Here is a 13,068-nt window from a genome sequence, read left to right as displayed (position 1 = left end):
ACCCTTACGTGTCCCAGAAGCACTTCAGATACATTGGTACTACTCTGTCTCCGCACTTCCCAACGCGCCACGTTTTGGTCTTCCCCCTTCCTATCCTTTTCGCCTATCTATGTGCTGGACAGCATCTGACGATTCCAATCCTCAGCTTCTCAATATCGATCCGACAGCCCGGAATAATTTAAAGAGGACCTACCTCGCTTGCTTCCCAACCTTTTGCTTTCCAAGATACGACCCCGTCGTCTCTGTTCTCATCTCAATCCCGACAGCGAGAAAGAATTTGCTGCCCATAGACGAATTGCAAAATCCAAAAGAAATCCACCTGGCCCATCTGCTGTCCTTATATTATTAAAGCGAAAGGAAGACCCAGCAGGCGGAAGTCAGCGGTTTTCCTTGTGGTGGGCGGTAGTCCTGTGGGGGGAAGGAGTCTTCAAAGGAACCCAATTTTGGGAAAGCATGCGAAACGTTCGAGATTTGATGTGCAGTGGTTTGCCGTCTCCAAGGTTAGTCCGCCCGGCTTTTCCTTAAGTGGCTCTGTTCTTGCGGTTGCTGCATGTGAACCGTCTGCGAATTTGTTTGGTTAGATGGGTTCTGCCTGCGGTAGTTAGTCATGATCTTGAATGTGTTCGGTCTACTTCGTGTGGATTCTTTTGGTTTCTCCTGATTCTGGGTTGGTTCTATATTTCGTCGTGGTTTTGACTGCGACTTGTTGGTTTCGATTGAAGATAGTTGTTAAGGTGCCGAATCATCGCGGGTCCTCGTTGAAGCATGCTGATTTTGCGCATGGATTCGAAAAGAGAGAGACGGCCGAACGTTAGATTAGGTGAGGTGGGAGATTTCCCTGCTGCCTTTGCATGCGTGTTCTCTCATAGATACGAGGCGAATTCGATTCGCAAGAGAAGGAACCGCGTCGTTGATCCTGGAAAGAGGTCCGTTTCGAAAGAGGCCCCGCCGGAGTCTTTGGGTTTGGACCGTGCCGTGTCGCCGGGGATTTCAGTCGATCCTCTGCTGCAGCGAGGAGAAAATGAGAACCCGGCTTCTGAAGCAGAGAGTTCAGGGGAAATGGGGATGGCCAAATTCGAGCTGAATTTCGGTGCCGTCACTCGCAAGTGTCGGGTGATGAAGCGCCGGTGCCGGAGCGCGGCGGGGAGTAACAGGGTTTTCGCGAGCGGTTGGGGTTTTACATATAGTCCTGAGATTGCTGATGAATCAGATGGAAAGGTTTCGGTTGGATTCGCGGAGAATTCTGCTCCCGATCAATTCGATGATTTGTCGGGTCGCGAAACATCAATGGCAAGTAAAGAAGGAACCGAGGATGGGAATGTCTCCCCCAACGCCGGTCACGGGCACGGGCACGGAGAGGACGATGCTGAAGTCGGACGAGACGGCTTGAGTAGCGTGACGGAATGGTTGGAGGTATTGGGGCTCGGCAAGTATGCGGATATGTTCGAAATGCACGAGGTGGACGAGGAAGTCTTGCCTCTTCTCACTCTCCAGGACCTCAAAGAAATGGGCGTGCATGCCGTCGGGCCGCGGCGGAAGCTGTACAGTGCAATCAAGCAATTAGCAGGAACGCTCGAGTGATCGTATCGCTCGAGACGGGGTTGTTGAAGAAGAAGCCGTCTCGCTGCGGAGGAAGCAGCGGGCATGCAACTGTCTTTTTTTTTGGGGATGGAAACTGCTGTTTGAGGGCTTAGTTCTGTGAATAAAGCTTACTTAACGATGTGTATATACTGGTTAAGGAACATCTGGTAATGTGCTACTAGTTGTGCTAACTCCTTTTGGATGCAATTCTTTTGCTTTTTGGTTGATTGATGTTGCTTTGATAGGATAGTTGCTTGAATGGAACTTCCGAATCGCTGTAACCAATTTGTTCGGCTTGCGATCACTCTTTTATTAGATGTAACATCTCGGTTTAAAATACAAAATCCAATTACTTAAGATTGGCGATTTATCAAATATCGATAAATCTTCGATGTGCTAGTGGATGCATTCAAATCATGAAAAGTTATATCATAAGTTTTCTTACCATCATATGGTCATAACCACGTGATTCACATGAAACTTTTCATAAATTTTGTTACTGTAGTATAATCGCAATCACGTGTTTCATGTGAAACTGTGTGATGCACTTGAGATGCACTTGCATAATGGCCTATGACTTTTTACCCACCGGTGGGCCTTTGGCTACACATATTTGTCCTTGCTAAGTGTGAGTGTCCCCAAAGAGCGTGACACGCCGAAAAGATAAAATAAAAATAAGACTAATCACGTGTATATTAAAATGACGTTTCACTTAAAATTAAAACATTTTAAAGGCATGTTGCATTGAAATGCACCGACACTAACATACATTGACATACGATACAATTTGCCGACATGTCGTCTCTGAAAAAGTAAAGAATTCTGACATGTGGGGATACGTAATATATTAAAATTTTAATTTTATATATAATAAATTATCATTTTTATCATTATTCCAATCAAATTAATTTGATTTGTATTCACAAATAAATAAACAATAAAAAAAGCCCATAATGAATTTACACTAAAAACATTAATCCATAATTTATTAATATCATTTATTATTTCAACTTGACAAATTTAACTCTATTCCAATAATCCATAAAACTTTGAAAAAAGAAGAAGCAATTCACATTCTAGACTTGCATGTCGAACGTGTTGGAAGAGGAGAAAAAAAATTCGGGTGAATTTTACATCATAGGAACTAAGAGTCGAAAGAGAAAAAGAGACTAGGTTTTTATTTTGTTTACATTTATTATTTTTATTTTTCAAATATATACATTTTGACCATTTATTTATTAAATTTCTTAAAATTGATCTCGCGTGTCGGAAATTCACATGTCGAAATTTTGACTTTAGTGTCCAAGAGTATCGAAAAGTTGTTCACGTGTCGGATTTTCCGACATGTTGACTAAATGTCGGAAAGTATTCAAGAATGTTGGAAAGTGTCGGATGACATGTGTCCGACGCGATAAAGATTTTGGAGAGTATCAATATTTTTAGTTGGGAATAAGAAGTAACATTTTTCTATTTTTTATTTCTATTCTATATCTATTTCTTGGTCACTTTTCTAATCCGGGAAATAGAAAATGGATTTGAACTCTTTTTAGTTTTTACTTTTTTTTTATTTCAGGGAATAAAAGAATAAAAAAAAGAGAGCAATGGAAACGTTAACAAATAGAGCCTAAGCTTTCAGGTCATAACAAGTTTTGCTTCTTCTCGCTTTCACCTTGAACGTTCAAACAAACGCCTCCTCAACAAGGACCCGCTCAGTCGTTCATAGCTTTTCTTGCCACCGTGGTCGAACTCCCGAAAAGCAGTGCCGCCACACCATCGCAGCACTTGTCAACTTCGCCGGACCTCTGGTAGCCCGGCAACAGAATCGTCTCTCTCTTTCTCGTGCCCTGTCTCGTCGTTCTCTCTGTGTCTAGCGTGGGTTAGTTGGCCAGTTCTCTCTGTTCGTGGAGTGTGTGTGGAAACTCTGGGGAACTTATGGCTGAAATTTTGCCACTGTGAGGCGGGGCACCAAAGCCCCAGCCGTTTACATGTAAGGCTTTGACCCCTGACTTCGTTAAATTTCTCCCACTTCGTTTCTCCGTTCTTTCGTGCTCAAATTTTGCAGTCTATTCTTAAATCCCGTGTCCTCAAGAGTTTCATTCCTCGCCGAGTCTTAAACCAGTCTGTGCGCGAAGCCACTGGCTTTCTAGCCGTGAAACACATCGTTGCTTCTTCTCCTCTGCTTTAGTTTTGGCTTAGCAGCACCGGTGTTCCGAAACTTTCGTCTTCTTTATGATTAATTTCTCGAGTGATGATATTCCGTTCGTGGTTTGTGAGGTTCTAGTGTTTAGTTCATGGGAATGTCGAAATAGCTTGAGAACGTTTTCTTGGGACTTCATCCAATTTGAGTGTTATTGCTGCTAGGTTTGAAGGTTTGCTTTGGCAGAACTATTGTAATTGTTCCAGCAGGATATGACTGGGCTTCTGAGATAGTTCTTGCCTGTTCTTAGTTCAGTCCCTGAAGAAGAAAATGACGATGGAGATTATAGCCCTGAGCCCTCCATCGCTTTGGAGTAACGTGGTCTGCCGAAGTACTCGAAAAGCACGGTGATATGCAAGTGCCTGAGAATGTACGTTGATTTCAGCCATGTTTTATGCAGAATGTTCACAGTGTAAAGAAGAGTTGCAGCAATCAGAGCTATTCGTGATGTACCGATTGAGCATTTGCTGAGTTACGTCGACTTGCCCCAAAACTTTGGCAAAATGAAATCCGCGTGGTGCTGCCTGTATACTTCCACAATCATCACAATTGCTTTAGCCAGAAATAAATCACCTGGGTTTTCGGCCCGGTCTAATGACGAGAGAGAACTGTTTTACGTTGAGATTCACGGGGGCTGTTTGGGCCGACCCAGATCGACTCGATCGCCCAATCACGCACAGCGCAAAGCTGCTATCGATGGGACGCGTCGTCTCTAGTTAGTATCGTTGCCTTGAACGGCATTGTGGTCCTTAATTCCAATGGCAATTTTTAAATAAGAATTTTGAACAATAATAAAAAAGGAAAAGATTATAAAGACGGGGCATAGAAATTCCAACAATAAATTGAAGTCAATGAGAAAAAAATTGTTACAAGTAGATTTCATTCAAAATAATGACACAAATTGTCCATGAATTTTGACCTATTTTGCAATGTGATTCTTAAATTTTTGATACATATTTAATTTAGTCTTTGGACTCTATGAAAATATTTAATATTGTCATTGATTTTGAATTAATAGAAGGATTATATTAAACATATTCATATGATTAAAAGACTATATTGATCATGTATAAAAAAATTAAAGGATATGTTGAACAAGAGACCACATTGATTAAAAGACTATATATGAAAATGTTTAATATTGTCATTGATCTTGAATTAATAGAAGGACTATATTGAACGTAGTCATATGATTAAAAGACTACATTGATCATGCATAAACAAAATTCAAGGATATGTTGAGCAAGAGATTACACTGAATATCAGGTTAAAATTTATGAATTATATTAAACAAATTAAAAGTTCAAAAATCGCATTGCACAATAAGCCCAAAATTCAAGGACAAATTCTGTCATTATCCTTATTTAAAAAGCATGCTACATTGAAATGGCTATTGAAAGAAGAAAATGCCCTAAATTCAAAATACCTTCTCTCTTTAATTTCCAAAATTCCTACTCAAAATTTTTGGTCCTTCTTTTTCTCTTATTTCCCAAACAAGCATGCTAAATTGAAAATTTGATTACAAAAAATAATGTAATTTGTAGAACTAACAAAGTTCACCTTAAAGGACTCAAAAAATGGATTTCTCTTTCGATTCTCGAACTTGAGCATTTCTATTAATTCATTTGGATCTTTTAACTGATCTCTTAACTTCTTTCATCTAATCCCTCCCGACTTTAAATTCTGGTAATTGGAGCTGGCGTGCTCGTCGAAGCCAATGATACGTAATCAAGTAAAGGATTATTATATTTTTCAATATACAAATATTTCTCATAATAAATACACGTGTAATCAATATTCTGAAAATTAACATTTTCTTATCGAGTGGAGGAACGCTTGTTAATATGACCAAAGAATATACTTCTGTATTTGACGATTTGGAGTGACTTCCATTTTCATGTTTTAGTTTTTGCAATCCTATGGTTTTCGCATTTGATTCTTGTTGAATGTAAAACGCCATAAACCTTTGAAAATATATAAGTACGTATATATATATTGAGCATTACATACTCTCTTCTTTTATTTATTATTCTTTGATATCGAAAATATTTTTCTTTGTCTACATATTTTTCAAAGAAAAAATAAATAAGAATATTTACCAAAAAAAAAGTAAGAATAAGAAGCAAAAGTTGCTAGGAACAGGCCTTCCCATGTTTCATTTTTTCTAATAGATTAAGTCTTTCGATGTTGATTATTAGGACGCGTTTGATAACCATTTTATTCCCAAGAATAATTTTTATTCAAAAATGATTTTTTTTTTCATTCTGTTCTCGTGAATAATTTCTGAGTTTTTGAAGGTGCTCGGTAATTGTCCATAATTTATATTCCCAGAATAAAAATGCATTTGGTAGGATTCTTAAATTTTTCCGTTTCTTTTAATTTTTAATACTTTTAATATATATATATATATATTTTTTTCCTTTTCTCTTCTTCTTTCTCCTTCTTTGTGGCTAGTCGCCGACCATCGTGAGCCTCGACCTCACTAGATTTGGGTGAGGTCGAGCCTCGCCAGATCGCCTCTCTGGTGGCCAGATGAGCATGCCGGACCTCGCCTTAGCCTAAAGAGGTTTTGACGAGCTCGCCGAACCTTGACTAATTGGTCACCGGCTATTGTTGGCGGTAGTGGCCGTGGAAGAAGAAGAAGAGAGAAGGAGAAAAGAAGGAAAAAAAAAACGAAAAAAGAAAAAGTCGGATTTGATAATAAAATTATTCCCAGGAATAAGAAATTACTTTTTTCTACTTCTTGATTCTATTTTAAATATATTCTCGAGAACAAAAACACGGATCTTGTGACGATCTAGACCCGGGGCAGTACAGAGGGACGGACTAAGATTGCTTCGGCAGTACGCGGGCGAAGAGAGTGTGACGGCCTAAGCGGCAGTGCGCGGGGAGGAGGGATGGCGGTGTGTCTGCGCCTCGGTCCCTGGATGTGCGCAAGGAAGGAGTCCCTTTCTTGTCCCACATTATCTAGGGAGAGAGTCCTGGGCTAGCTTATTAGGTAATGGGCCCTCTAACTATACATATGCGTTTTCTTGGGAAAGTATGGGCTGCTTCGAGAAGAACAAAATCGTGAGAATTTAGTGTCCAAAGCGGATAATATGTATACAGTGGAGACCCATGGTGTTACAGATTTATTCCTAGAATTTTTTTTACCAATTTACCAAACAGATTACTGTTTTTTTTTTTGGAATAAAAGAATAAAATCAATTATTCTTATGCACCGGCCAATCCCGAAGACTTCTACGCAAGCGACCATTGGTCTCCTATGATTATTAACTTGTGCCTCTGTTTTTGAAGAAATATATTATCTTTCACATTTGTAATTATTTATTTTTATTTTATTGGAGTGGCAACGTGATAGCGCATATTCTTCCCTCACCACACGCCACGCGACACGTTTTTTGTTTTTGCTTCCCGAGTAATCGTACGTTGTAAAAGCATATCTAGAATGAACAATACAACTTTAAGGGCATCATTAAACATTTTTCTTGTTCTTTTTTTAACATTTCCCGAAGACATTGATTGTACCCCCTCTACGTTTCTTCTAATGTAGGATGGAATTGCTTATAAATTAATCGCATCGAGCAGGAGGGAAGTCGTACATTATGTTCTCCAGGCGAAGACATGCAATGTAGACCCGTTAAACGGGTGGGTCGGGTCGGGTTTGGGTTGGGTCATAAATGGCCCGACCCAAATCGATCCATTTAACCTGTTTATGATCCATTTATTGTAGTGTAAATTTTTTGACCCATATCCGACTCGACCCATACTCAATTCATACCCGACCCATTTAACAAAACCTAAAAAATATATATATATATATATATATATATATATTAAAATGGTATTGATAACATGATTTTATACGATACAAATTTAATGGATAATTTTTATAATTTTAAAATAATTATTTTTTATTTTTTAAAAATTAAAATTAAAATTTTCTTTTTCCTTCTTCCTCTTGTTTGGCCAACCGCCGGCCACGACGACGGCCGGCAACCGGCCACAAGTGAGTTGGCTCGCTCGGCTCGCCGACGCCGGCGAGCTCAAGCTCGCCCCCGGATCTCGGCGAGGCTAGAGCCTCACCCGACGCCAGCGAGTTCAAGTCTCGCTCGATCGGCGAGGCTCGAGCCTCAGCGGACGTTGGTGAGGCCTCCGCCTTGCCAGATCCGGCGAGCTTGAGGCTCGAGCCTCGCCGGATGTCGGCGAGGCCTCCGCTCGCCCAACGCCGACGAGTTCGCGTCTTGCCAGATCGGCGAGGCTCGAGCCTCACCGAGCGTCGGCGAGGCCTCCACCTCGCCGGATTCGGTGAGCTTGAGCTCGCCCGTCGCTCGACGCCGGCGAGTTTGAGTGTCGCCAGATCGGTGAGGCTAGAGCCTCGCCGGGCGTCGGCGAGGCCTCCGCCTCGCTAGATCCGGCGAGCTCGAGGCTTGCTTGGCCGGTTGTCGGCCATCGCCGTGCTGGCGATCGAAGGAAGAAGAAAGAAAAAAAAAGGAAAGAAAAAATAATTAAAATAAAAATAATTATAATTTCGGTTTTTATAAAAAAAAATTGTAAAGTTAAAGAGAAGAGAGAGATAGTAAGGTTTTGAGTGAAAATAAATGGATTCATTTTTAATGGATTGATAAATGGGTCATAAACGGGTCAAACCCACTTCAAACCCATATATCTTAGTCTTGACCCATTAAAACCCATTATGGGTGTTTTATAAAATAAAGCTTGACCCATTAATGACCCATTTAACCATAAATGGGTCTATAAATGGGTTGCGCAACCCATTTAACACCTCTAGCGGTGTAGTAAAGATAGATCAGCTATGCATGTGATCCTATAGAAGCAGTGGAGGAGGAGCAAAGAGAGCGGTGTATGCATACTGGATCTATTCATTTATCAATAGAGAGAGATGAATATCACAAGCATTAGTTGCAATAAGAGCAAGATCCTCGTTTTCTGAGGTACTGGTTACTTGGCAAACATGTTATGAGGGCTCGCGCGACGTTCGGCCACCCCACCTTCTTCTTTGCTCGTCCAGCCACCCCTCAAATGCCTCCTTCCGGTCTACGCCTCCGTGGCGAATTTGGATCACTTGGTGTTACTCTTGTTTAGGTCTCTCCCTCCCTCCCTCCCTCGCTGTCTTTGAATAGTGTTATATATCACCATTGTCTTCTCTTTAGAAAAATTTTAGGACTGAATTTGGTGCCATACAATGGATTTAAAATTTTTGGAACAATTTTCCCATACTCCAACCGAATCATTTAAATAATAGTATTTATCATTTGTAATTGAATTCTCTAATAATTTAATTTTGCTCGTGTTAGTCATGAATTCTAAGATCTGTTACCTTCCGTATTATTCCCAAGATTGTCAATTGTGTGCAACCTTTTATTGGCCTTTTTCCAATATATGAACCACAAAATGGTAGGATTGTCGAAGCAAAAAAATAGTCATCATGCAATTATTCTTCGAACAACCATGAACTTAGCACAACAATATTGGATTTGCGACGTAAAAAATTGAATTGCATAAAAACAGGAAGAATTGGAGGATCATGAGAAGATGGTATCCGTGCTTAAACAGGTCGATATTGTGATCTCCACGCTTCCCATCTCTGCTGTTCCGATCAAATCAAAATAATTGACGCCATAATCGCGGCTGGCAACATAAAGGTAAAACGCCTTCTTTTCCTGGCGAGAGATTTCGAACTGGACTTAGTTTTCTTCTCGTGTTTTGGTTGCTCTAGAGGTTCCTACCATCCGAGTTCGGGTGCAAAGAGGATAGGATCACCCCACTCCCACCATTCGAAGCATTCCTGGACAAGAAGAAAATTAGGTGGCTCGTCGAAGCATCTGCCATTCCTCACACTTTTCGTCTCCGCCAATTGCTACGCCGCGTACTTCATCAATCCCTTTCGACTCTAAGCCATCCCATTTTTCTATTATACTGTTGCTTTGCTCCCCAAAATGGAAAAAGAATAAGTTTCCATGTGATTATATCGGCTAGTTTTTCAATTCTCCAGAGTAGAAAATTAGTTAGTGAATAGATTTGAAATGGAAATAATAAGTAAAAAAAAATTAGTTCTTTGTTCCTCAGAATAGATTTGGAGTAAAATTAGGAAATAGAAAAAAAATATTTTTTGTTTCTAGGAATAACTCTAGAATCAAGCCAAATCGTATTTCTTTTCTTTTTTTCCTTTTCTTTTCTCTTTTTCTTCCTCTAACCAGTCGCATAAATATAATAAAATTATATAATAAGATTATTAAAAAATTAAAATAAAATTTGAAAAATATAATAAAACTATAACATAAAATTATATTAAGAATATGATAAATTATATAACACAATTTAAAAATAAGTAATAAAATAATAAAGTTATATAATGACATTATGAAAAATTTAAAAGAAAAATTTGGGAAATATAATAAAATTATAACATAAAATTATATTTAAAAATAATAAAATCAAATAATAAAATTATATTAAAAATATGATAGAATTATATAATAAAATTAAAAATATAATAAAATAACTAAAAATGAAATAAAATAATGAAATAATTAAAAATTATAATAGAAAAAAATAATTAAATTATTAAAAATTAAAATAAATTCTAAGTTACGAAAAAATTAAGGGCCGTACCAAAGAACATAATGGTTACCAAATTGTAACATTTTTATTATGGAAAACAATTTCTCTTTAGAAATATATTTTTTTCTATTTTTATTCTCTAAAACTATTTTAAAGTAAAACAACGCATTTGGTAACTATACAAAATTTCCATTTTTGAAATAAAAAAAGAACAGAAATGCGTTTGGTACGATCTACAAATTTTTTTATGCCATAGAATTTCTTTTAATATTTTTATACTTTTTTAGATTTTTCTTTTTTGCTTTTTTTTTTCTCTTTTTTTAGCCGTCGGCGGCATTGGTGGCGATTGGTAGCAGGTGGCGAGGGTCAATGGCGGCAGCGGTCAACGAGTCTCCACCAATCAATTAGAAGAGGAAGAAGAAGAAAAGAAAAAAAAAGAAAATTACTTATTTCTAAAAATTGTTTCTAGTAATAAGAAGTTACTTTTTTTTACTCATTGTTTATGTTCCAAATATATTCCTTGATTGCCGTCTCAAGCATGTCGTGGCTAACGTAGTTATCCAATTCTTTTAACTTTTTGAGCATGCGGAAGTGTCTTTAAATCAATAATAACCTAGAGCATAGGAAACTTAAAGAACGCACGCGGAATATAAACCAGGCTAATGCATTTCATTACTTATTTATTTATTTTAGGTGACATGGTTGGTATACTGGGGATTTTAAAAAATTGGTCCTCCTAAACTACGTCAAACATACACCCATGATACTACCCCAATCCTGGAACAGCTTGTGCATGCCCTGCCACGTATCTTCCAATGCTAGTATATCCAAAAGTCTTGCTTGGATCCAAAAATGTGGCTTCACCTTCCTCCCCCTGCCACAGTCAATCTTACTACTACCATCGCCATATCCATCATCACCAAGGTATGGGATCGGCCCTTTGAGCTGTCCTCCTACTTGTGCGTACACCACGAGGAAACCCATTAGTATGGGGCTCATCGAGACTCCTACGTCTATGGACAACATCGCTATGCACCGGATGAAGGTGATGTCCGAAAAGTCTAGATCCATGAGCTCAGAAAAATGCCAGGTAAGGTCCATGATATCCCATGACTAATGGAGGTAGAAGCAGGAAGGATCGACATAATTTCTATAGACCTGAAAAAGAATAATCAACAACCACTGAGCCTAGACCTAGCAAGCAGAAAGTCTACTGGTCTATACTACATAAACCAATCATTGTACTGAAAAAGAAAACATTCAATATAAAGTATGGGAAAGCATTTCCAAATCAGCTTGCCTGAGAGCCTATTTCAAAACAAACATAGCATATCCTTAAGAGCAGTAGCTTTTCCAAAGAAGTAATTAGTAACTCAAATAAAATTTGATAGTATTCAGGCTATATTAAAATAAATTCATGCTGCTACCATCCTCCAGGGAACCCTATCATCCCTTGGGCCATCTTGCATCCATCTGGCATTGCAAGAATATTTGGAGGACTTGTGGGCATTTGAAGGAACCCCATTACCTCTCCAAGCATTTCTACTACAACCTAGGACATCGTCGTCTAAAGGATCGACGGCATTCCCAATCATACATCCATACTATGATGCACCAATTCCATGATTCAATAAAAAAGGCCATTCACATTATTATTACCAAGGAAACTCAAGAGTGAATCTAACGAATCTTTAGTCGCTTATACATCCCTAGACTAATATAGACTCACTCGCACCTATACTAGACAAATTGCAAGAAGGATTCCATCCCAAAGTCCCCCAAACCCGCCCTTGACTAATATAGACTCACTTGCACCTATACTAGACAAATTGCAAGAAGGATTCCATCCCAAAGTCCCCCAAACCCGCCCTAGACTAATATAGACTCACTTGCACCTACACTAGACAAATTGCAAGAAGGATTCCATCCCAAAGTTGCCCAAACCCGCCCTATAATGACATTCCGCATGCCCTTGGAAATTGTAACTATTGTTTAGGTCAATGAGTTTAAAAAATTGTGAAATTTTAACATAATATAGGCAAGATTCAAAGGAACTTTTCCACGAAGGAATCAAAGTCTAATTCAATTTATACGATGCTATATAATTTTTTTGAAGTCTGGACTGAAATAATGGGGCATTCTGGTAGATAACGGAACCCAAAATGACACTATTTCACCAACTAAATGATTTCAAGAAATTCTGGAAATTTGATATGTGGTAGTTTAGGATATACTCTATAACTTTTATGAAGGACGCTCTTTAAAATTCTTGACTAAAAACTCTGGAAAATGGTAATCTGGGAGAAGTTAATTCAGTGGTAATAAAAACAGCTAACATACTCCGAAGTCCAAAAAATCTGAATTTAAAGTATGTCTTAGAACAATCAATAAGGACCAATTTGTGAAAAAATCCTATGGAATTCACATCACACAAGTCAGAATAAAATTGGCAGAAGAACAGCCTAAGTGCCATAACTTGGCACGGGAGGACAGTTAAATGCCATAACTTCAAAATGGTACACTTGAGTGTCAGTTTCGAAGTTAAATTGAACACTTAAGTGTCACTCTGGCGAAAATCCGACCAAATGGCTTATGTGGCAATTTTCCGGCGAGTTTGGTCCAAAACAAAGATCGTTTTGCATGCCGACGTGGTGAGAAAATGCAAAAACGACACTGTTTCGTGTCTGACGTGTAAATAATAATAT

The 13,068-nt window shown here is 38.6% G+C and overlaps 1 protein-coding gene across 1 annotated transcript; it reads left to right on the top strand.

Moving 5' to 3' along the window:
• The first annotated feature begins 229 nt into the window (after positions 1-229).
• LOC104426079 lies at positions 230-1,808 on the top strand. Its single transcript, XM_010039015.3, has 2 exons — positions 230-500; positions 723-1,808. The coding sequence occupies exon 2, from the start codon at positions 766-768 to the stop codon at positions 1,579-1,581; it is 816 nt and encodes a 271-aa protein (XP_010037317.1). The 5' UTR covers positions 230-500; positions 723-765; the 3' UTR covers positions 1,582-1,808.
• Positions 1,809-13,068: the final 11,260 nt, after the last annotated feature.

Source organism: Eucalyptus grandis, chromosome 11 (assembly GCF_016545825.1).
Source record: "Eucalyptus grandis isolate ANBG69807.140 chromosome 11, ASM1654582v1, whole genome shotgun sequence".
Lineage (NCBI taxonomy): Eukaryota > Viridiplantae > Streptophyta > Magnoliopsida > Myrtales > Myrtaceae > Eucalyptus > Eucalyptus grandis.
The sequence above is the reverse complement of the archived record's forward strand: the minus strand, read 5'-3'. Positions and strand labels throughout refer to the sequence as shown.

Coding starts and splice junctions, on each gene's coding strand:
- LOC104426079 (XM_010039015.3), top strand. CDS start 766: ATGCTGATTTTGCGCATGGATTCGAAAAGAGAGAGACGGCCGAACGTT.